Source organism: Hemitrygon akajei, chromosome 15 (genome assembly GCF_048418815.1).
Source record: "Hemitrygon akajei chromosome 15, sHemAka1.3, whole genome shotgun sequence".
Classification (NCBI taxonomy): domain Eukaryota; kingdom Metazoa; phylum Chordata; class Chondrichthyes; order Myliobatiformes; family Dasyatidae; genus Hemitrygon; species Hemitrygon akajei.
This window is the reverse complement of record NC_133138.1, coordinates 53,869,131-53,895,582: the sequence shown is the minus strand read 5'-3', so window position 1 is coordinate 53,895,582 and position 26,452 is coordinate 53,869,131. Positions and strand designations below refer to the sequence as shown.

The following is a 26,452-nucleotide window of genomic DNA, read 5'->3' as shown; positions in this document are numbered from 1 at the left end:
AGTTGAGCATAATTGTAACTATTAGGGAATTAAGGATATGGGATTAATGCAGAAAAGGGACATGGAGGTAAATGTTCAAGCACAAACATGCACCTCACTGCCATTTGTTGGAAGTGTAGGCATGAGGGGCCGAATGGCTTTCTCCTTCTATTTTAATGTTTTTATGAATCTAAGTTTGCTCGTATTGTATACATATAATTATGGAGACTGGCAAGGTAAAAATGAATTCATAAAATATTCCTCTCAATTACAAAGTGTAATTTAAATATATTTTGAGCCCAGTATTTATTAACTAATTTCAAAATAGAGTGCCAGTCTGTTAAGAAACTATAGATAAACACTATAACACTATTTAGAACATTATAAATGGGAACCATACATTCAGGAAATATTCCATATTATCAGTTCACTTCTAGACGGCAGTGAAATCAAGAATGAAAAGGAGGAGGGACATAGGGACCAGATCCATCACAATCTGCCCCATGACATATAATTTGCTAGCATATAATTGCATCAAAGTACGTGTAAAGCATGGCTGAGTCATATACACGTTCCGATGCAATAAAATAACCATGAAGCCATACAACGTAAAGGAATTAGGGCATTCAGCCCATTGGATCTGCCCCACCATTCCATCACAGCCGATTTATTATGCCTCTCATCACCATTCTCTTGCCTTCTCCCCTTAGCCTTTGATGCTCTTAGTAATCAAGAACCTATCAACCTCTGCTATAAAGCTACTGAATGACTTGGTCTCCACAGCCATCGGTGGCAATGAATCCCACAGATGGACACTCTCTGGCTAAAGAAATTTCTCCTCACCTTTGTTCTGAAGAGATGCCCTTCTGTTCTGAGCAATGCATAGAAAATGCTGGAGGAACTTAGTAGGTGAGACAGCACTCTGGAAAGGAATAAACAGTTGATATTTTGGGCCGAGACCCTTCATCAGGACTGATAAATAATAGAAATATCTTACCGAACAGGGTTTTCAATACGATTACTGGTCAAGATGGCAGTTAGATTTGCAGTGTATGTTGAGATAATTATAAACACAAAGAGCCACCAAAAACCCATCAACAAGCGAACTGCCAAAGTGTTCAGGGGTACTTCACCTCCTGTGCCTAGAAAAAACATGGTACAAATTAGTATTTGCATGTTTATAAATTAGCTCAACGATTTAAGTGTCAGGATAGTAATTCACTCATAAGGTGAATTGGGTGATATTAGAAAGATATTGTGCAGAAAATGGAATCTCGGGTACTCCTTTGCACTAAACTCTAGTGTTTATAGATCCATGGCATGGGAGACTAATTTAATTGCACAAATGTAAACTTTTCCTTCCTTGTTTCATTGGGAACTTACTCTCTCAATCTTGTAAGGGAATCTTTGAGCACTGCTTAATGGGTCACACATAAAATTAGATCCACTAAATGTAATTTCACACTAAAAATAAAGGAAACAAAATAACTCTAGTCATCACTTCTGGCACCTTCATTAATAAGTTTAAAGATAAAGATAAAAATTAACTTCTTTGTCACATGTACATTGAAACATGCGGTGAAAAACATCATTTTGCATCACTGACCTACATAGTCCAAGTACCTGCTGGGGGCTGACTGAAAGTGTTGCCTCACTTCTGGTGCCACAAAGCATGCCCACAATTTACTAACACTAATGTGGATATCTTTGGAATGTGAGAGGAAACCAGAGCACCTGAAGGAAACAGAATGAACAAACTCCTTACAGACAGGGGTGGCAATTGAACCCATGAGTGGATAGCATAGCAGTTAGCATGACGCTATCTCAGCCTGGAGCATTCTGGAGTTCACAGTTCAATTCTGGCACTGTTCTGTAATGAGTCTCTGTATGTTCTCCTCGTGGAATGCATGAGCTTTCCGCGGGTGCTCCGGTTTCCTCCCAAAATTCAAAGACATACGGAGTAGTTTAATTGGTCATGATAAATTGTCCTGCGATTAGGTTAGGGTTAATCAGGGTTGTGATATTACTGGGACAGCATGGCTTGAAGGGGCAGAAGGGCCTACTCTTTGCTGTATCACTAAATAAAATAAATAAAAATAAATAAAACTGCAGTCGCCTATAGCAGACACTGCAATAACATTATGCTAACTTCTATGTTGCCTCCTTTCAGACTTGCATATTTTCAAGTTTCAACAGATTTGCAATTTCTGGTCTAGTATGTGCTGCCATAATACAAACATTCTGCCACATAAAACAATCAGTTTAAAAAAATTATTTTGATTATTGTTTTCAATAACAAATCGTCTCAGGTCACTTCATATTATTGCAATTGGAGTCATTCCCACAATCCAAAATGGTGACAATTATGGATTTAAGCATAGTTTCCAAGGTCAAGGTGTATGAACTGATTGTCATAATATAGTTTATGTTGTATGCTTATGAGTTATTAAAGGTAGGGAGGAAGTTGTAAAGAGGCCTTAAGGGTGTAGATAAACTAAATAACAGGACAAGAATATTTCAGATCGAATACAATTTTGAAAAATGTAAGATCATCCACCTGAGTGCACAAATAGAAAAAGATCTATTTTTTCAAGATAATAACAGATTTTTATATCTGTTGGTTTCAAAGTGACACAAGTTACTGAAAGCCAATACACTGGTATAACTTGCATTTAGGAAGGCAAATGGCATGCTGGCCTCTGTTACAAGAGGATGAGGGTACAGGAGTGAAGACATTTTACTGTAATTATAAGAGTTTTGGAGAGAATTATGTGCACCTTTGGTTTCCTTACCTAAAATATAGATATGATTTTCACAAAGTCATGGCACTGAAAATTCACTGGCCTGGTTCCTGTGACAGCAGGTTTGTTACATGAGATGTCATTGAAGAATTCAGGGACTCTGCTGTTTTCTGAGATTCTTTTTAATTGTCTCCTCCCAGCTGCTAAAGAACTGCTTCTTGGGTCATTGTGTGATTTTCATTCTTCAAGTGGCATGACAGAAATTATCTAAACTGTGTGAAAGTTCCCAAGAATAATGCAGGGAGCATCATTATCCAGCTTACACTGCCTTTTTCAACTGCACAAGAAGCTTCATTCATCAAGAATCCTTATCAAATGTCCATAGAAACTCATCCTTATCTGCTGCATGACAAAATTCAAGCTATAATACTAACTAATGCACCCATCACAGATCTAATCCAATAATGCAGAATAAGATTAAAGAAGATTGTGTCGTTGCTTCAACACTCTTTTCAATCTTCTTTGCCAAAATCTTACACCTCATCCTCAACAAATTCCTCAGTGGTGTGGAATGAGAAAAATGATCATCCTTTGTTGTCTCCACACCAGAGCCATGTGACTCCAACTTAAGACATCGAGCTGCAGTACACAGAGGATGTTTGTATACGTGCACACTCAGGCTGAGTTTCAAGTCAATGTAGACTCATTCACTGAAGTGTCTGAGAATGGAGATCTTAAGCTAAATATCTTCAAATCACAGAAAAATGGAGGGCTATGTGGGAGGGAAGTGTTAGATTAATCCCTGACTAGGTTGAAAGGTCAGCACAAAATCATTGGCCAAAGAGCCTGTGCTGCTTCATGTTCTATGTTCCAAAGACCCATTACCAACCTGCCCCTGTTGTACATTGTTTCCTGAAAGTTGTCTACATCTAGCTCAAAAGTGGAAAGCTAAAATATGGAATCCCTGCACATATCATTTTATTGATAAAAATAAAATTGCATCACTAATCACCTGCAACATTTATACTCTGAACAGTGAATAAAATGTAGGTGGCTGGGTTCATGGCGAGATAAATCCCAAATGAACTCTCTGCAATATTGTATATATTGGAGGGGTAATATCAGAAGTACGCTTACACTCCTTTCTAAATATTTCCAAATTTAGAAACACACATTTAAAAAGTGAGAAAAAGATAAACAAGTAGAATCAAAAAGGACAGATTTTATAAAGAAAGCTACAAAGTACAAAAGCATAATCCAAATACCTGAAGAGGCTCCAAATACAGTATGTGCTTAGAAAGATAATTTATTTATTTATGTATGTACTTATTTAGAGACACAGTGAGAAATGGGCTGTTCTGACCCAAAAATGCATGTTGTTCAACAGCCCACTATTTAATCCCAGCAAAATCATAGCACAATTTACAATGATCAATTAACCTACTAACAGTATGACTTTAGATGGTGGGAGGAAACTGGAGCACTCAGATGAAACATCCACATTCACAGGGTGAACGCACAACTCCTTACAAACTGAGCAGAATTGAACTCCAAACTCTGACGCCACAAGCTGTAATAGTCACCGTGCTAACTGCTATGCTACTGTGGCATCCCTCTATAAGATAGATTCTATATAACATACACTCTAAAACATGTTCCAATGGCTTCCCTCCATTGTGAAATAATAGCATCCTCCAATAGCCTGAAAGGTTATTTTGATGTAAAATTCCTTTGTCAAAATGAAGTGCATTCCCATTGGCATAGAGATTGGTATAACCTGAATATAAAAATAAATAATTTGATGTGCAGGGAAATTAGTGACCATCCTTTAAAATTAAGTGGTGTTTGAAGATTACTAGCGAGCAGAGCACAATAGATTTTGTTGCAGATGATATAAATACGCCTGGAACAACTGAGTGTACCATGTGATATGACTATTGTTGTACCAGATATTGCTGCTAGTTGAGAGGAATTGCCTTCAATGAAGTATGCACCCTTTCAAGCTCTCTCTGTATATTTGTTTATGAAAGCAGTAACCTGAAAGATCCTACACTCCTTTCAGTAATCTAACCTGGTTGACTGTCAGCAACTTTTATTGGGGTTTTATGAGACTCTTCAAAGATGATTGGCATGAGCATCTACAGGCAGATTGATACAGTAATTGATGGAAGGACAGTATACTCAGGAAATCTATATCAAATGTAGAATCCATGAGAGAAACAGAAGGGAAAAGTGCATCAAGAAGGGTGAAATCAGAGGGCAGAGCAAAATCACGATGGCACTAAATGGCGACTCCTTTGCTTGCATCTTAAGAAACAGCTCTATTTCTATCTTTGATATCTCTTTTTTTTACCTTTTCAAGGTTCTTTTGAAGACCCTGACCTGGAGTTCCACTCTGACTTTGGTTTGCAGGAATGGGACCTGCTCTCAGGGGCTCACGACCAGCTGCTTTTTGATATCCCTAGGACGTGCCTGGGAGGCGAGCATGCCTTCAGGGTGCTGAATTTTGGTGGCTCTAGAGATGAGCTGATTCAAGGTCGGTGCCCCTGACTGAGGCATCGTGGGAGAATACAGAAAATCAAAGGCAGCGAGTTAGCTGCTGGCTGTGCGTCCTTTCCGGGGCTGATTTTCTGGGCACAGAGCTCGGAAAAAGCAATGCAACAGGCTTTTAACATCATAAATCAGCGAGTTGTTTGTTATGTCTCCCCTCTCGCTGTGAAACAGGGCCACCTCTTTTTCCCTTATTAGGGAGAGAGAGAGCCTGTGGTTTGTTGAATTACTGGGTGAACGAGTATTCTTTGGGGTACTGCAGGTCTGTGCCTTTATTAATGCTTTGCTGCACACTTGAGTGCTCGGTGGGGGTGCCAATGCTTTTTTTGCTGGTGGGGCGGGGGTTCGTTGATTTGCTGCTGCTTGTACATAGGAGGGAGGAGCTGGGGGGTGGCTTTGGGGTTCTAACACTTAACTGTCATTCATTCTTTGGGGCACTCCTTTGTTTTTGTGGATGATTGCGAAGAAAATGAATTTCAGGATGTATAATGTATTTATTTCTCTGACATGAAATGTACCTATTGAACCGGCTACAAAATTTCACAGTGATCACAAATACTTAGAATATTTATTCTTAATATTATTTAGGTATTTGGTGATGAAGAGGAAACAGCAACTCCAGCCTATGCTTCCAATCAATGTGATCATTGATGATCTGGAACTAAATTTAATACAACCAACTTTGCTTTGGAACATTCAATGACTTTCCAAAAACAAACTTACAAATCACTGATTAACAGTTTATAGTTAATCTATCAACAACTTGCTCTCCATATCACACTGCCAAGACTTGTATGTTGGCTTGTGTATAGACTGAACATAGACAGCTAGGCCACAATATCCTTGGTCAACTCCAACTAATGGAAGGCTTCAATTAATCTACCATTGATCACTGTTTACAGAAGATAGTTCCAATCCATATAACTCCCAGTATGTAGAAGTATTTTCCAACTTTAGGCCTGAAGCAAGCTAGACTTCAGTATTCATGACCTCTACAGATAAGCAATACAGAGCATTCTAACATGCAGTCAGGCTCTACAGCAGGTAATCAAAACTGCCCAGGGCATCACTAGCACCAACCTACCTAACATCAAGGACATATATCCAGAAAGGTGGCAGAAAAGGGCCTGTAACATCATGAAGGATCCCATCCAACCTGCTGATGGACTATTATCCCACTCCCATCAAAGAGAAGGCTGGGTAACAACCACAACAGGACCACAAGACTCAAAGACAGTTGTTTTCCCCAAACAGTAAGACTGATCAACACCTCCACTGACTAACCCAGCCCTGCACACCCTTCACCACCACTACTTTATCATTTACTGTCAGAGTCACTTTATGTACAGACATTCCCGTGCCTAACATCACTTTATGGATGTACATTCAATCTATGTGCTGGATATAATGCTATCTTATGTATAAATATTTTTTGTCTTTTTATTATTGTGTTCTTTATCTTATCATTTTTTTGTGCTGTATCGGATCTGGAGTAACAATTATTTTGGTTTCCTTAGACTTGTGTTGTGGAAATGACATTAAACAATCTTGAATCTTGAAAAATATCGATTTCTTGATTGTGATCCTAATCTTGAATTCTTCAGTTAGTTTTTTTTCACACTCAATAATCTACTCTCTTTATAAATATTGAAAACTTCAAACAAACTATCTCCAAACCATGAAATTCCATGTAACACAGCACTTGCTTGTTAAACTTTCCTTGTATTTCAACACTTGGAATGCTGCCTAAATTGCTGAACATTCCCACTTCTCTCTCAATAAAAGAACCAAACAGTTTCCCTCCAATAACACGCTCCTCCAACTGGCAAAACTAGTCCACACTCTCAACAATTTTTCCTTCGGCTCTTCCCTCTTTCTCCAGTCATGAGGAGTAACGATGGCCACCCACATTGGCCCCAGCTATGCCTGAGTTTTTATTGGCTACGTAGAACAATTCATCTCCAGTAATGCTCCCCAATTCTTCTGCTACATTAATGACTGGATTGGTTGTTAATGCACCCATGCTTAGCTTGTCAATTTATACACCCATACTTAGCTCATCAATTTAATCATCTTTGAATCAACTTTGCCTCCAACTTCCACCCTTAAATTCACTTGGTCCATATCTGACCCCTCCCCCTCCCTTTTCTCAATCTCTCTGTCTGCTTCGCTGAAGACACATTTTTGACCAGCATCTTTTATAACCAACTGATTCCCACAGTTTACTCGATTATACCTCTTTCCACACTATCTCCTGTAAAAACACTATTTCCTTTTCTCAGTTCCTTCGACTCCGCTGCATTTGTTCCCAGGATGAGGCTTTCCTTTCCAGGAAATCAGGGATATTTTCCTTCTTTAAAGAACAGGGTTTCTCTTCCTCTGCCATTGATGCTGCCCTCACTCCCATCTGCTCTGTTTTCTAGACATTGGTGCTCCCCCCATCTTGCCGGCGCAGTGACAGTGATAAAGATCCTCTTGTCCTTACTAACCACCCCATGAGCCTCCACATCCAACACATCATTCTCCACAGCTTTCACCATCTCCAAAAGGATCCTACCACCAAACATATCTTTACCCCCCCCCCATCCCTTCACTTTCTACAGGGATCACTCCTTCTATGATTTCCTTGTTCATTTGTTCCTCCCTCCCGGCACTTAGCCTTGCAAGCAGCTAAGGTGCTACAGCTTCTGATTTACCCCCTCTCTCAGGGCCCCAAACGGTCCTTCCAGGTGAGGCAATGCTTCACAGACAAATCTGCTGGGGTCGTCTATTATTTCTGGTGCTCCCGATGCAGCCTCCTCTACATTGGTGAGACCCGTCGTAAATTGGAGGGGCCACTTCATTGAGCACACTCGCTCCATCCTCCAAAAGTGGAACTTCCCTATGGCATAACATTTTAATTCCAATTCCCAGTCCCGTTCCAACATGTCAGTCCATTCCCTCTTTCTTGTGCCATGATGAGGCCACCCTCAGTTTGGAAGAGCAGCACTTTGTATTCCATTTGTGTAGCCTCCAACCTGATAGTACGATTATTGATTTCTCCTTCCAGTAAAAAAAATCCCTCCTCCTCCTCCCCTCTTTTTCTATTCCCCACTCTGGCATCCTTCCTCTTCTCACCTGTCTCTTATGTCCCCCTGAGACCCCTCCTCCATTCCTTTCTCTTATGATTCATTTTTCTTTCCCATCAGATTCATTTCTCTCCAGCCCTTTCATTTTCCAACACATTGGGCTTCACCTAACACCGTCTAGCTATCCTCCTTCCCATACCCCCACCTTAATATTCTGGCACATTCCCCCTTCCTCCCCAATCCTGAAGAAGGGTCTCAGCCCAAAACTTCAACTGCTTATTCATTTGCATTGATATTGCCTGACCTGCTGAGTTGCACCTGCATTTCATGTGTGTAAGCAAGCATTTTCTGCTTTTGTTTCATGTTTTCAAAATCTGTAGGATATTTTGTCAATTTTCAATATTTTTTTCCAAATTTGTAGTGCCTAGAATTGCTCTGAAAACTATCAGTATGGAAGTGTACACTATCCTCTCCAACCCTTGAGCATAGGTCAGCATTGAGGTAGAAATACTCATCACTAATAAATAGCACATGAACCAGATAATGCATTTTCCACACAAAAAAAATTCAGTATTCTGGTCCATTCTCTACAAATCCATGCTGACACTTACAAGATGCTCAACTATTTTTTTCCTGAACTATAAACTGTAGCAATATCCCAAGATAATTGTTAATTGGTCCATAATTCCTTGATATGCTGCTTCCATTTGCATGATTTTTCAACGTAAAAGAAAACAAGAAAAGTTATTAAAACGAGAAATGTTTTCAAAGGTTATCATTGGAACACTTTCAACATTTTTCCCAACTTCCTTTAAAGATTTCTTTGATGGAAAATATTCAGTTCTGGAATTCTGTAGTTCTTATTTGTTACAATAATTTTAGTGCATTTTTGTCCTTGAATTGACACACACAATCTCTCTTGAACAGGAGAATTTACTTTGAATATTTTGCATGTATGTGTGACCAAGCAGTTCTCCAGAAAAAGCAAGCTCGGAATCATGGGAACATTGGCCAAGCTGTTCTTAGATTAGTTCCAAATCCACAGAACTAGCAGGGCCAGAAATTCAGTCTGATTTCACAGGTTAGTCATACCACAGTAACAACAGATGTTACTGGCCACATGTAAGTCCATAATTAGGGCCTGAATATTTAACATAACTATCAGTCTAGGGAGAGAGAAACTATAGAGAGCAGACTTAATGGAGCCTTGGCGTCTTGCCTCTAACTTATTTGTTGGTTCCATCCAATGCTTCTCAAAAACCCAGCATCCACTGAAGTGATTAATAGTGTCACTCCTTCCTTGCCACCCAACTGGTTAAGGCAAGAAACATTTTTGGAAGGCCTGAGCAAGGATCTGACTGAACTCCAGCAGCAAGCCATTCCCACGTCCTCAGGAAAGACAAGGGCCACAGCCAAACTCAAACCAGCATCAGCAAGTTCCAGTTGAAAGTGCAAAAAAAAGGCAAGCCAGGGCAGCAGTAGCTACATCCTGGGGGTTGGCAGTGAAGAACTCCAGCAGCAGCCAGTGAAGCCAGCAAGGACCACAGACAGAAAAGTCCTAGTCCTGGAGATTAAATTGATTTATTATTGACACATGTACTGTATCAATGTACATCGAGAAGTTTGTCTTGCATTCTTTTCATACAGATGGATTCATTATATAATGGAATGTGGTAATATAGGGTAGATCAATAACAGAATGTGGCACGCTTTTTTCTTTGCAGAGAGATGTTCAAGTTAAAAGAAGTACAGTGAGACATACCTGTTTAAAAAAAGTGCAGCACGTTTTTCTTTGACAGGAGGAGAAAGACAGACAAGAGAAAGATGGATGCCATTGCAGCATAGTGGCTATGACAACTGTATTACGCTTGGGGGCGATCTGAAGTTCAGACTTCAATTCCAGCACTATCTATAAGGAGCTTGTACATCCTCCCAATGGAACATATGGGTTTTTCCTGGGTGTTCTAGCTTCCTCCCACAGGCCAAAGATGTACCAAGTAGGTTAATTGGTCATTGTAAATTGTTCCCTGATTAGATTAGTTTTTATCAGGTCTGTTGGTGTGGTGTGATGAGCTGAAAGGGCTTACTGTATCGCTAAATAAGTGGGGGGTGAAGCTTAGGCAACAATGGTGCCTAACGGCAACTCCTTTGCTTGCATCTTACAAAACAGCTCTACTTCCATCTTTAGTATCTCTATTTTTCCCTTTCAGGGCTCTTTTGAAGACCCTGGCCTGGAGTTACATGCTGACTACGGTCCTTTGCGGGAATGGGACCCGCTCTCGGGGTCTCACGACTGGCTGTTATTTGATATACCAAGGACGCAGCCTAGAAGATTAGCTCTCCGTTGGAGTTTCGGGATTTCGTGGCTCTGGATGTGGACGGACTCGAGGTCAGTTCCACTGCAGAAAATCAGTGTGTCATGGGAGACGGAAGATCTCTGACTGTGTGCCCAGAGACCCAAATTCTTTGGGCACAGAGCTCAGAAACAGTGACGCAATGGACTTTTAATGTCGTAAATCAGCGAGTTTTTGTTATGTCTCCCCCTCGCTGTGAAACAGCGACATTACTTTTTCCTTTCTTAGGGAGAGAGAGACAGCCTGTGGTATGTTGAATTACCTGGTGAACGAGTAGTCTTTGGGGTACTGCAAGTCTGTGTCTTTATTGATGCTTTGCTGCATGCTTGAGTGCTTGGTTGGGGGGGGTGCCGATGCTTTTTTGCTGGTGACGGGAGGGGGTCATCGCTTTGCTGCTGCTAATGCATGGAAGGGAGGAGCTGGGGGGACTTTGGGGTTCTAACGTTTAACTGTCATTTATTCTCTGGGGCACTCTTTTTTCGTGGATAGTTGCGAAGGAAAAGAATTTCAGGATGCATATTGTATACATTTCTCTGACATTAAATGTACCTTTGAAACCTTTGAAGTGATAAATAAATAAATAAACACAATTTTTATAAAGCCAGAAAATGGACAAAATTCACTGGTCCTAAATAGTGTGTACTGTGTGATGATACTAATAAATAAAAAAAGTGGAAATGGTTGGCTATGTTGAAAAGAAAGATGTGTTCAATTGCACAACAGATAATTGGATGTTATACTGAGTGGATTGAGCAATATGTTGAAGCATTTGAAATAGCCAATGAGAAATGAGTATCTGTGTTGCTGAGCGTAACTGGTGGAAGAGCAGACAGTTTGCTTAGAAGTTTGAGTGTCCAAAAAAACAGCTGAAATGAGCATTGCTGATATCATAAACATTTAGATCTGAAACCATTGTTGATAGTTGAAAGCTTTAGGTTTCATAAATGGAGTCGAAAGGAAGAGGAGTCCATTTCAACATATGTGACTGAATTGAAGAAACTGTCTGAACATTGTCAGTTCGGTAATGGGCTAAATTATGCACTAAGAGATCATTTAGATTGTGGAATCTTCCAAGAAAACATTCAAAAACGATGCCTAACTGAAGCACAACTCACATCTAAAAGAGCAGTTGAAATTGCTGTATAAATGGAAACCGCAGCCAGAGACACAATTGAGTTGCAGTCAGAAATGAAGGTGAGCATGAACAAAATTGCAACATCTAAATAGAAACCTGCCTGGCTGAACAAATTATGTTACCATTATGGCAGAGGCTCAGATACACGAGACTAATGCAACTTTCAAGGCAAAATGTGCAGAAATCGCAATAAAGTAGGTTACAATCAAAGAGCATGTCAGGCAATCAAAACATGGCCAGCACAGGGTAGAGAAAAAGGTAAAGAGTCAGGTTGCACCTTCAAAAGGAGCATTAATCTGCACACTGTTGATGAAACAATCTGATAATGATGGGAGTGACACAGGACTGAGTAGCCTTGAGATTTATAATATCAAAACTAACAAGAGACAAGCACCATAGCTTACACCAGATATGAATAGCAAATCAATTAAATTGGAATTGGACACTGGGTCTGCTCGTCAGTCATTCCACAAAATGAGTTTGAAATGCATTTCAAAGATACTGAACTGAATCCTGCAATTATCCAAATAAGAACCTATATCAAAGAAAAGAAAACTCCTATGGGAATTGCATTCATAACAGTGAAATACAACAATCAACAAGCCACGTATGTGGTAAAAACAGAAGCACCGCCATTGTGGCAATGAGATTGGCTGAAACAACTACAACTTGATTAGAGATCCATTCAGTGTTTGCATACAGGACCACTTAAAATAAAATCAACTGAAAACAAATCAAGACTGGTACTGGATGATGCCACAGGAGTGTTCAAGGATGGTATTGGAAATTTCAAACATATCAAGGGAAAGAATAGGAATTGAAGTGGAGCTCATGGACAATGACAGTGGTCTCAACATCCAAGATGAATGGGGTCTGTCAGGATCAGTCATAATTTTTAGGTCATCATTAACCCAGTACTGAAAGTAGATGAATACCCTCTGACCAGGATAGAAGATATTTTTGGAAACTGTTCAGGAGGAAAACACTTCAGTAAAGTGGACTTAGTTGAAACCTACCTACTGATGGAAATGTAAGAAGAGTCCAAAGTGCTTCTCACCATAAAAATTCACAAAGGACTGTAATCAGCTTATTTTTGGAGTAGCATTTACACCTACACTCTGGCAGAAAGTAAAGGACCAGATGTTGTAAGGAATGTCAGGCACTTGGTGTTACCTGGATGACATCATTGTTACTGGTAAAGATGACAAGGAACATCTCCAAAATCTCAAGCCATTTTTAAAAAGATTAGCAGATTATGGGCTCAGAGTACGATGCAACAAGTGTGAATTCTTTAAACCAAGTACTACTTATGTGATCACACCATTGACGCACAAGAATTATACAAGTCTGCTGAGAAAATTCAAGCAGTGGTGGATGCTGCAAGGCCAAAGAATGTATGGACCTTCTCATGATTTGTCAATCACTACAACAGGCTCCTGTCAAACCTGGCTAATGTGCTCCAGCCTTTGAACTGATTACTGCAGATTGGGAAGAAATGGCAATGAACAAAGCAGTGTGAGGTGGCTTTCCAAAAGACAAAGGAAATGGTGACATCAGACACTGTACTCACACGCTATGATCCACATTATACATTGAAGCTTGCTGTTATGCCTCAGCTTATGGCAAAGTGCAGTCATGTCACATGTTACAAGTGATGGCAATGTCTTTGCATGACCCATTGCCTTTGCATCACATTCTCTTACCACTGCAGAGACAATTTACACACGGATTGACAGGGAGGCCTTGAGTCTCGTTTGGGCTGAAAGAAGTTTCATCCAGTACTTGGATTGGAAAGAGTGCTGATCATCAATCACTAGTGTCCATTTTCAATCTACAGACAGGTGATCTACTAACAGCAGCAGCACAAATACAGAGATGGGTTGTTTCTTGGAAGGCACAATTACAAGATCAAATTCAAGAGGATGGCAAATCATGGAAATGCCTATGTATTTTCTCATTTATCCTTGGAAAAGGAAATACCTCAAATTAACAAAATAGAATGCTCCTCTTGATGTATTCTCCTCAATAAAATCAAGTCTCTCTTTTATAGCAGACGTGATTCAAAGCAAAACCAGAAAAGACCCAACGTTGTGTCAGGTCTATATGGCCATCCAAAAAAGGCTGAAATTCCAGTTCCCTTATTTTATCCAGTGCCTGGATGATCTTGCTCTTGACAGGGTTGCCTTTTGTAGGGATTGAGAGTTGTTGTACCATCCAAGCTGAGAGTTAAAGTGTTGGAGGAGCTACATGCTGGCTATCTAGGTACGGTCAAAATAAAAGTGTTGGCTTGAAGCTTTGTCTGGTGTTCTGAGGTTTATTAGCAGATCAAGCAGCTTGCAATGATCTGTTTGAGATGCCAACACGTCCAGAAGATACCAAGAGCAGTGCCTCTCCATCCCTGGGAATGGTCTGCAATGCCCTGACAGATGATTCATGTGGATTTTGTCAGGCCATTGATGGGTCAAGTTTCTTGGCAGTAGAGTATCCATCTACAAAGTAGTCAGAGGTGTTCCTAATAGGCTCCACTACAGATACACACTCTGTTGATGTGTTGAGAATACTCTTCTCAAGGATTGTTGTTCCAGAACAATTAGTTAATAATAATCGACAAAAATTTATTGTGTAAGAGTTTCAGTAATTCTTGAAAATGGATGGAATAAGACCTATTACATCTTTACCATACCACCAAGCTACAAATGGTTTGGTGAAAAGTTTTGTCCAGACTCTGAAGAATGCACAGCGAGCAATGTCAGCAGAGCACATCACATTCACACTGAATCAGAAACTCGTCAATTTCCTCCTTGCATATCACAATGCAGCATACTCCACAACCAATAACTCCCAGCTATGCTGTTCCTGGGTTGTCCCTTACACGGACACTTGACTCACCTCAAAACAAATTTCAGAGGGGCTTTGTGGGTCGAACAGTTGAGATAAATTCAGGACTCCTCAATCAAGTCCTGGCGGGGAACTACAGAGGTGATCAGAAGTGGATACTTGGAAAGATTACGGACAGAACTGGATCGTTCTTCTGCAGAGTGATTATGTTTGATGTCATCTAGAGGTGACACATTGATCAGTTGACGATAGCAGAGTCAATTGTTAGAGAAGAAAGGTGTCCAGAGCTGTCAAAATTACTTTCTACAGTGCCAGAGTCAACTCCTACAGAGACCACAGGAGAAGCCCCAAAACCTTACTACACTTATATATACTGTATACAGTAAGTACTTTATTGATCTCGAGTGGGAAATTTCATTACAGCAGCAACATTTAAAAACACACTTAGCAATAATAATAAATAATAGTAGTAATAATATTACCTAATAATAAAGTACAGAATAATAATATACATAGTAATATTTACCAATGTGCAATAATATGCAATAATAATGTACAAAATAACAAAACAAAGAAAATTGTACTACGAGGTGTGTTCTATTGTATATAAGTATGTATATAGGTTAAGAGGCATTCTTTATCGAGTTGGAGAAGTGTTTGTATTTAATATTTCAATAATATTTGAGTAATAATTGTAAATACATTATTTGATTAAGCATTCTTTATTTACATAATTCACTATGGGCTATATGTAAAAGTACATGAATGGCATATGTCATATTTGAGCTCCCTTCTAAAGTAAAAATGAAGTAAACACATTTATCCATGGCTCCATGTTTTTCTTTTGATTAGTTTTACATTTTAGAGTTACAAAATGTAATAATGGAGGACAGCAAAAGTTCACTCATATGATTCCCGTATATGGGGCATTTTAACTAAAAGGACAAACTGGAGTCATTTTCAATTGAAGAAGAAGCTTTAAGAACAAAACTCAGGATAGATTTCAGTAAAGTAACTGGTAAAAAAGCTGTGTTCATTGTTTGCTGACATAGCATGGAACTCACATAAATCAATGAAAGGAGTACCAGTTATTACAGAAAACAGCTATAAATATCATTTGCTATAAGATGTCCATTTGTATTATCAAGTTACAGTATTCATGAAATTAAAGTTATACAGCAGAGAAACAGGCCATTTGGCAGAATTCATCCATGCTGAACTCAACTGATTCTCTCCATGTATTTATCTAAAAGTCTTTCATCTTTGTAACTGTAGCTCTACAATGTCCTCTTGCTGTTTACTTCATATATCTACCACTGTCTGTCTGAAATATTTGCCGATCTTTAAATCTTTTTTCCTGACCATAAATCTTGCACTCTAGTTTTAGACTTCCCCATCCTGGGGAAAAGTCTGTAGCTGTCTACTCTATGACTCTCAAGATATTATAAACCTCCATAAGGTCACTTCTCAGCTTCCTCCATTCCAGGGTACTCAGTCACAGCCTATCCAGCCTTATCACAATTCAAGCCTGCTAGTCTTGGCAACATCTTTGCAAATCGTTTCTGCACTCTCTTAAGCTAAATAGCATGATAATGATCGCTAAAATTTAAACATAATTTACAAAAACATGAAGAAAATATTTTAGGAACATAGTAACATAGAAAACCTACAGCACAATACAGGCCCTTCGGCCCACAAAGCTGTGCTGAAAGTGTACTTACTTTAGAAATTACCTAGAGTTACCCATAGCCCTCTATTTTTCTAAGCTCCATCTACCTATCCAGGAGTCTCTTAAAAGACTCTATTGTATGTGCCTCCACCACTGTCGCGGCAGCCCATTCCACGCACTCAGCATTCTCTGCGTAAAAAACGATCTCCTCTGTACCTAATTCCAAGCACCTTAAAACTGTGCCCTCTCGTGCTAGCCATTTTAGCCTCTGACTATCCACACGATCAATGTCTTTCATCACCTTATACAGTACACCTCTATCAGGTCACCTCTCATCCTCCACCGTCCAAGGAGAAAAGGCTGAGTTCACTCAACCTATTCTCATAAGTCATGCTCCCCAATCAAGGAAACATCCTTGTAAATCTCCTCTGCACCCTTTCTATAGTTTCCACATCCTTCCTGTAGTGAGGCAACCAGAACTGAGCACAGTACTCCAAGTGGAGTCTGACTGGGGTCCTAAAAAGCTGTAATGTTACCTCTAGGCTCCTAAACTCAGTCCCATGGCTGATGAAGACCAATGCAACCAATGCATTCTGAACCACACAGTCAACCTGCGCAGCAGCTTTGAGTGTCATATGGACTTGGACTCCAAGATCCCTCTGATCCTCCACATTGCCAAGAGTCTTACCGTTAATACTATATTCTGCCATCATTTTCGACCTACCAAAATGAACCACTTCACACTTATCTGGGTTGAACTCCATTGTCACTTCTCAGCCCAGTTTTGCATCTTATCAATGTCCCATTGTAACCTTTGACAACCCTTTACGCTATCCACAACACCCCCAACCTTTGTGTCATCAGCAAATTTACTAACCCATCCCTCCACTTTCTCATCCAGGTCATTTATAAAAATCATGAAGAGTAGGGGTCCCAGAACAGATCCCTGAGGCACACCAATGTTCACTGACCTCCATGCAGAATATGACCCATCTACAACCACTCTTTGCCTTCTGTGGGCAAGCCAATTTTGGATCCACAAAGCAATGTCCCCTTGGATCCCTTGTCCCCTTACTTTCTCAATAATCCTTGCATGGGGTACCTTATAAAATATCTTGCTGAAATCCATATACTCTACATCTACTGCTCCATCTTCATCAATGTGTTTAGTCACATCCTCAAAAAATTCAATCAGGTTCGTAAGGCACGACCTGCGTTCGACAAAACCATGCTGACTATTTCTAATCATTTTATGCCTCTCCTGCCTCTCAGGATCATTTCCATCAGTTTATCAACCACTGAAGTAAGACTCACTGGTCTATAATTTCCTGGGCTATTTCTAGTCCCTTTTTTGAATAAGGGAACAACATCTGCAACCCTCCAATCCTCTTGAATCTCTCCTGACCCCATTGATGATGCAAAGATCACTGCCAGAGGCTCAGCAATCTCTGTCCTCACCTCCCACAGTAGACTGGGGTACATCTCGTCTGGTCCCAGAGACTTATCCAACTTGATGCTTTCCAAAAGCTCGAGGACATCCTCTGCCTTAATGACTATATGCTTAAGCTTTCAAATCCACTGTAAGTCATCCCTGCAATTGCCAAGATCCTTTTCCGTAGTGAATACTGAAGCAAAGTATTCATTTAGTACCTGTGCTATCTCCTCCGGTTCCATACACACTTTTCCACTGTACACTTGATTTGTCTTATTCTCTCACGTCTTATCCTTTTGCTCTACACATACTTCTAGAAATCCTTGGGGTTTTCTTTAATCCTGCTCACCAAGTCTTTATCACAGCCTCTTCTGGCTCTCCTAATTTCATTCTTAAGCTCCTCCCTGCTAGCCTTACAGTCTCCTGAATCTTCCAGATCGCTATCAATACCTAGTTTTTTGAAGCTTTCGTAAGCTTTCCTTTTCTTCTTAACTAGATTTTCAACAGCCTTTGTACACCACGGTTCCTGTACTTTACCATCCTTTCCCTGTCTCATTGGAACATACCTATGCAGAACACCTTGCAAATATCCCCTGAACATTTGTAAGATTTCTGCCATACATTTCCCAATCTGTACCCAATTTATGCTTCCACATTCCTGCCTGATGGCTTTATATTTCCCCTTACTCCATTAAAATGCTTTCCTAACTTGTCTGTTCCTATTCCTCTTCAATGCTATGGTAAAGGAGATAGAATTGTGATCACTATCTTCAAAATGCTCTCCCACTGAGAGACCTGACATCTGACCAGGTTCATTTCCCAATACTGGATCAAGTACAGCCTCTCCTCTTGTGGGCAAGGACAGCCTCTTCTCTTGTAGGCCTTTTCTTATAAATTATGTACATTTTCAATGCCTGGAAGCAAAATACCAGTGTTTATCTCAAAATGATTGTAAATGTATAATATGTTTATATGAGTGAATATTTTGTAAAGTTAAGAGCAACAAGCTCTGATGATGATTATATACAGAGAAATTAATCATTTAGATGCAAAATGAAGTCGGTACTAGTGTAGAAATACATATTGCCAAAATCCAGAAATATTGGTAAAAGCTGAATAACTAATTCTGGGGAGAGGGGTAGGTGCTAGCACAAGTTGGAGATATAATGTGCTGAGTACATCACTTCAGGTGCAAGAAATTATGAACATCAGCAGGTATGCTCACTGAAAACAGAATCCCATTGCGAGATACCTCTTTTACCCTAGTATATTGGTAGAGAATAGCCTGAAGGTAGCCTAAAGTTTCACTCTGCACACATCAATGGAATCATATTTCAGAAATACATTGTACATTGCAGCCAACAAATTGCAATAGATTTAACAACACTGGCCATCGATGAATTTTTTGGCAAATATGTATAAATCTTAAAGTACTCATGTGCATAATGTAACATTGTCACAAAAGAAGGGTTCTCAACTTTCCATTTGACATAACCTTGGTTTTTGTTGTGTCTTTGAATCTTATCATAACAATGTGATAATGTCCCAGTAGTGCAGTGCAAAGGAATGTCATGAAAAAATCTGTGCATTGAATTAAATTGTGCCTCTGAGAATACAATGCATCAGGGCAGTCAGGTTTCATACTGCTACAGTTTATCCTGCCTAACTTCAGCAGGGTGCACAGAGGGAGAGAGAGTTTAAAAGAAGCGAATGGGGACAGGGCATTTGTTTGCGTGTCACAATTCCTGAGGAGACATTGGATTGTGTATAATCAGGCACTTGGCATGGACCAATGATAAGGAATTTAGGTTTAATCAGAGCGGCCATTGTGTGAGTGGGCCAGTGTTAGAATAGGGAGCTGAGGCTTTGGCTCATTGAAGCTTCGGCAAGGAAAGACAAAGGCCATAAATAGATCATTATTTATTCTTTCTGTATTTCCTATTGTATATTTAGAGCAGTGCGGATGTCAGACAGGATACTGGAATGCTCTTGTGGGATGTGGAAGGCAGGGAGACCAGCAGTAGGTGTAGTCCCTGAAGACTAAAGCTACAAGAAATGCCTCCATCTACAACCTCTAATAGATCATGTTAAGGAGTTGGAGCTGAAACTGGTTGAACTCCAGATTATTTTGGAGTCTGAGTGGTTGGTAGCCAGGACATACAGGGAGGTAGTTTTACCCAAAGTGCAGGACACAGTTAACTGGGTGACCATTAGGAGGGGGAATGGGGATAGGCAGACAGAGCAGAATACTTTGTAGCTGTTCCTTTCAACAACGGGTATACTGCTTTGGATAATGTTGGGGAGGATGACTTAGCAGAGGAAAGCCACTGCAGTTACGTCTCTGTCACTGAGTCTGGTTCTGTGGCTCAAAAGAGGAGGGAGAAGAGTCGAGATGTCATGATAGAGGATTAATTGGTTAGATGAGCAGAAAGGAGGTTCTACAGATGAAAACAAGATTCGTGGATGGTTTGTTGCCTCCTGAATGGAAGGTCAGGGACATCTTGGATCGATGTTGGAGCATTCTTTAGTGGGAGGGTGAGCAGCCAGAGGTTTTGGTCAATGTTGTAACTAAAGACAGAGGTAGGATGCTCGACAAGGTCCTGCAAAGTGTGTTCAAGGAGTTAGGTGCTAAATTAAAGGACAAAACCTTCAAGATTGTGATTTCAGGATTGTTCCCCCTGCCACATGCTAGTGAGGCCAAAAATAGGAAAACTCATACAGTTTGAAATGTAGTTAAGAAGATGCTGTAGGCGGGAGGGCTTCATATTTTTCCATCATTGGCTCTCTTCTAGGGAAGGTGAGACCTCTACAGAAGCGGTGGTTTGCACTTGAACTGGAGAGGGACTAATATCATAGTGGGAAGGTTTGTTACTAATGCACAGGAGAGTTTAAGCTAAAGTTACAAGGGGAAGGGAACCAGAGCACCAAAATAGATAGAGTGTGGCTGTGGAGAAGGATGTTGTCAATCCTACATACAAATTCATGACTTAAAAGTCGAGCATGGTGGGACTAATTTTCTGATCTGCAAATATTTCAATGCAAGGAGTATTGTAGGAAAGGTGGATGATCTTAGGGAAAGGATCAGCACGTTACGAGATTGTAGTCATTAGTGATGCTTAGTTGCTGGAGGGGTAGGATGGCAGCTTAATGTTCCAGGATTCTGTTGTTTTAGACGTGATAGAGTGGGAGGGATTAAAGGAGGAGGGTGGCAATACTATTCAGGGAACATGTTATGGTAGTGCTCAGTCAGGAATATCTGGAGAGTTCATTTAGTGAGGCTTTATGGTTAGAAATGGGGATTAAGAAAAGTATGACCACATTAATGGGAGGAGCAAATGTGTATAGAGATCACAGGTTGTGCTAACATAAAGTTGTGATAGTAGGTGATTTTAACTTTCCACATATTGCTTGAGACTCACATACTGTAAATGGGCTGGATGGAAAAGAGCCTGTTAAATGTGTTCAGGAAAGTTTCTTTAATCAGTGCATAGAAGTCCTGATGAGAGAGTGTGGTACTAGATATGTTAGAAAAAAGAGACAGGGTAGGTGACAGAAGTTTGTGCAGGGGAACACTATGCATCTAGTAATGATAATGCCATTAGTTTCAAGGTAATAACGGAAAAAGATAGGCCTGGTCTTTGAGTTGAGATTCTAAATTGGATAAATGGCCAATTGTGATTGTTTCAGAAATGATTTGACAAGTGTGAATTGGGACAGGCTGTTTTCTGGCAAAGGTGTACTTAGTAAGTGGCTGGCCTTCAAAAGTGAAATTTTGAGAGTACAGAGTTTATGTGCTCCTGTTCGAATATATGGTAAGGATAACAGGTTTAGGGAGCCTTGGTTTTCGAGAAATATTGAGGCCCTGGTTAAGAAAAAGAAGGAGGTGCATGGCAGGTATAGGCAGATAGGAACAATTGAGGTACATAAAAAGTATAATGCAAGAGAACATGTAAGAAGAAAATCAGGAGTGTTAAAAAAAAGACATGAGGTGGCTTTAGCAGACATGGTGAAGGAGAATCGTAAGGGCTTCTACAGATATATTAAGAGTAAAAGCACAGCAAAGGACAAAATTGGTCCTTTGGAAGATCAGAGTGGTCATCTATGTATGGAACTGAAAGAGATGGGGAAGATCGTAAATGTTTTTTTTGCATCTGCATTTGGAGATATGGGAGATGGACACAGAGTCTACAAAAGTGAGGCAAAGCTGCAGTGATGTCATGGACCTTATACCGATTACCCAGGAGGAACTGTTTGCTGCCTTGAGGTGAATTAAGGAAGATAAATCCCCAGGGCCTGACAATGAGTTCCCTCAGACCATATGAGAGGCTAGTATAGAAATTGAAGGAGCCCTAGCAGAAAGATTTAAAACATCCTTAGCTACAGGTGAGGCTCCAGAGTAATGGAGGATAGCTAATGTTGTTTAAGAATGGATCTAAGAATGTCATGAAATTATCAGCCAGTAAAGGCAAGGCAGTGGATGTTGTCTACATGGACTTCGACAAGGTCCCGCATGAGAGGTTCAGTTGCTTGGCATTCAGGACGAGGTAGAAAATTGGATTATATATTGGTTTCACAGGAGAAGCCGGAGGGTGGTAGTAGATGGCTGCCTCTCCGACTGGAGGTCTGTGACTAGCAGAGTACCCCAGGGATCGATGTTGGGTCCATTGTTGCTTGTCATCTATATCAAAAATCTGGATGATAATCTGGTAAACTTGATCAGCAAATTTGTGGATGACATCAAGATTAGGGGGTGTATTGGACAGCGAGGAAGACTATCAAAGCTTGCAGTGGGATCTGACCAGCTGAAAAAAGTGGGCTGAAAATTAGCAGATGGAATTCACACAGTCAAGTTCAAGTTGTAGCTCTTACATGGTGAGCAGTAGGGCACTGAAGACTGTGGTAGAATAAAGGTTCTAGTAATACAGATCCATAATTCCTTGAAAGTGTTGTCACAGATAGGCACTAATGAAAGCTTTTGAAACATTGGGCTTTGTAATTTAATGTAATGAGTACAGGAGTTGGGATGATATGTTGAAATTTTGAAAGACTTCATTGAGGCCTAATTTGGAGTATTGTGTCCAGTTTTGGTCACCAACCTACAGGTAAGATATAAATAAGATTGAAAGAGTGCAGAGAAAATTTACAAGGATATTGTTGGGTCTTGATGACCTGAATTATAAGGAAACATTGAATAAGTTAGGACTTTATTCCCCAGAATATAGGAGTTTGAGGGGAGATTTGATATATGTATACAGAATTATGAGGAGTATGAATAGGGTAAATGCAAGCAGGCTAAAAGTTGGGTGAGACTACACCTACAGGTCATGGGTTAAGGATGAAAGGTGAAATGTTTAAGGGGAACATGAGGGGGAACTTCTTCACTCAGAGTATGATGAGAGTGTGGAATGAGCTGTTATTGCAAGTCATGGAACTGAGGTTGATTTCAAAGTTCAAGAGGAATCTGGATAAGCACACGGATAGCAGTAGTATGGTGTGCCATGGTTCAGGTGCAGGTCGATAGAATTATGCAGATTAATGGTTCAGCATAGACTAGAAAGGCCAAAGTGCCTGTTTCTGTGCAGTAGTGTTAAATGACTACAACAGTAGGGTGAAGTTTTGAAGTTGAAAGCTGGATGAAACTTAACACTCCTCTCCACTACTTAGATGCTTTCAAATGATATTTATCCCATTCACATTGTATCAATAAAATATGTGTCTCCACATAAAAACTTGTTTTAATGCTATGAAAATTTGCCTCAAGCACTTGTGTTAGTACTAGCACAGTTTGCATTAAGCCTAGCTGTAGGTGCCTGAAAAAAATCGAAGACTCATCCAAGGTTTTTCTAGAAGCCACAGAATAAATAATACATAAGTAATCTGATAACTGACAGGTGGTTGCAAATATTCGTGCACTTGAATGAATGGCTATCATCACATTCACATTTGTCATGCTTGACAGTATAGCAACTTTAATACTCCTGAAGAAATTGCTATAATAATGTCTCCGGCATATATATTGCTCAAAATAAACCTTAAAATATATCATTTTTAACTTTTTAATACATTTCCATTGTGTTAACAGCCATGAAATTTTACTATCATTTTGCATATCAAGGAAGGAGAAAAATTGCTAGAGTAAAAAATTCAGAGGTAAATTGCTTCTGTTAAAACGTAAGTGGGCTGGTGTGAAAGTTGCAGCAAGGGTTAAGGTAATGTGCTGGGAAGATCAGTTTACTGATAATCTGCAGTCAACTCAAGCAAGTGAGGCCTTTGAAAAGAAGTCTTTGGCTCAGCAGCGTCCAAGACAAGGATGCAAATGAAGGATTCTGGGGTGACACTATCAGTCAGTTACTTGACTAATTCTGAAGTATTATTCGCCTTTACTGTAGGGAATTTATTGGCTAACAGTACCTACATTATTGTTGTGCTCTTGGTGATTAATTATGCAAATAAGGAAATTGAACATGTACCAGGTTACCAGTTAGTCAATATCTGTATCCAACTAGTCAATTAGGCATTAAAAAGGCATTTCTTTGTTCAATCTTCAGAAATATTTGGTGACAGGGACCATGCTATCTGCCTTGTACACAAATAAATTAAGTGTAACTGAGGAATGAATGCAAATTTTCAGAGATCAGTTAATCTGCAACAACACTGGTAGTACTGAATGTATATTCACGGGAGGAGCTATGGAAGCAGAAACACTCCGAACAAATTACCCCTTCAAACATGTTCTGATTTTAACGAAGTTGACAGTCACCAAGCTGATTACATTGGCACCGAATAGAAAATTAAGATGGAAGAGGCATGAAGCTATATTGGATTCAGTGGAACTAGTATAGGGAATGTCAGGTGTTTAACAGTACTTAGAAGATAACAAACTAAAAGATAAGTTAACAGATTGCTAGTATCTACATTACATAAATTTATTCTGTACGGATCATGATGGGACATGTTAAGACATAAAGATCCTTACCTTGTTGTACAAATGATCCATACACAAGCCAAGCAGCATTGTACAATGTTGTAGATGTCACAGATCCTATCTGAAGTGGAGATGGCTTTACCCAACTGAACATGCAGACAAGCAGGCCGATTATAAATAGAGTGCCAATAATACAAGCCCACACAGTTAGATCAAATGGTTCTAGGCAGGTAAACATATCCACTTTTTGTTCTGGCTTCTTAAGTAGAAATCCTAAAGTATAATCCATAAATCGACCAGTGAAGTCCACTACATTCTCTCTCTCTGGGGTAATTGTCAGGGCTGAAACTGCTATGTCAGCTCTCTAAAAGAAAATTTAAAACAAAACAAAACATATTATGCTCATTTATTATGTTGCTGAGAATGATAATGGAATTATCTAATTGATCTTTCAAGTATTAAAATTAAATATCTAGACAATTTACCTCATTTTTATTCTGATAATAAACAAATTTAGCAGACACCACAATTCATGAGTTATTAATATTACTATTGGTTAATAGTCAATGGCATTCAGATCAAGGCCTTATATTACATATTGATGCAGTCAAATATGTCAAATGGATATATATATATATATATATATATATATATATATATATATATACACACACACATATATATATCAAACAAATTAAATCGTCTTCATTTAGAAAATAAATTTGTGTTTTCTATATCAACAATAAAGCTTTATATAACAACTGGTGTTTTATAAAGGCACAGAAATGTATCAGTCAGAACATTTATTCCCCTGTAAGACTAGGCACAGGTCAAATACCACTGATATATTTGCCAATAACACAACTATTGTTGGCAGAATTTCAGATGGTGACAGAGAGGTGTACAGGATTGCGATAGGTTGAGTTGTATTGCAACAATAATTTTGCATTCCAAATCAGAAAGACCAAGGAATTGATTCTGGCCTTCAGAAAGGAAGTTTGAGTTCTCAGCGAGGGATCAGCAGTTTCAAGTTCCTGGGTGTCAGTATCTCTGAAGATCTAACTTGAGCTTAACATTTTGATGCAATTACAAAGAAGACATGGCAGTGGCTGTATTTCATTAGGAGTTTGAGAAGACTTAGCATGTCAAGAAGGACTTGCAAAATTCTACAGATGTATGACACAGAGCATTCTTAATGGTTGTGTCACTGCCTGCTATGGAGGGGCCACTACACAGGATCAGAAAAAGCTGCAGAAAGTTGTAAACTCAGCCAGCTCCATCATGGGCCCAGTTCTCATCAAGGACATCTTCAAAAAAACTGCATCCATCATTAAGAATTCCCATCACCCAGGAAATGTCCTCTTATCATTGCTCCCATCAAAGAGGAGGTACAGGAACCTGAAGACACACACTCAATGGCTTAGGAACAACTTCTTCCCCTCCATTATCAGATTTCAGAATGGACATTGAACCCTTGAAAACACTGACTATTTTGTTTCCATTTTTGCTCTCATTTTGCACTAATTATATATATATATATATATATATATATATATATAAAACTATCTATATATATACACCTACATACACTGTATGTGTATATTCATTGTAATTATTATAATTCATAGTTTTTCCTTATTAAGTACTTAGACCATAAGACCGTACAATACAGGAGCAGAAGCAGCTATTTCGCCCATCAAGTCTGCTCCGCCATTCAGTCATGGGCTGATCCAATTCTTCCAGTCATCTCCTTACTCCCCT

General features: G+C 39.6%; 1 protein-coding gene across 2 annotated transcripts in view; it reads right to left on the bottom strand.

The window, feature by feature from the left end:
• Positions 1 to 26,452, bottom strand: part of LOC140739358 (glutamate receptor ionotropic, delta-2-like) — a 506,376-nt gene that overhangs the window by 54,900 nt on the left and 425,024 nt on the right. For both annotated transcript variants that reach the window (XM_073067583.1, XM_073067584.1), the window contains 2 exons: positions 24,743 to 25,055; positions 977 to 1,121 (listed from right to left, as the gene is read on the bottom strand). In XM_073067583.1, coding sequence (XP_072923684.1) covers positions 977 to 1,121; positions 24,743 to 25,055 — 458 coding nt within the window. The remainder of the gene's footprint in view (positions 1 to 976; positions 1,122 to 24,742; positions 25,056 to 26,452) is intronic.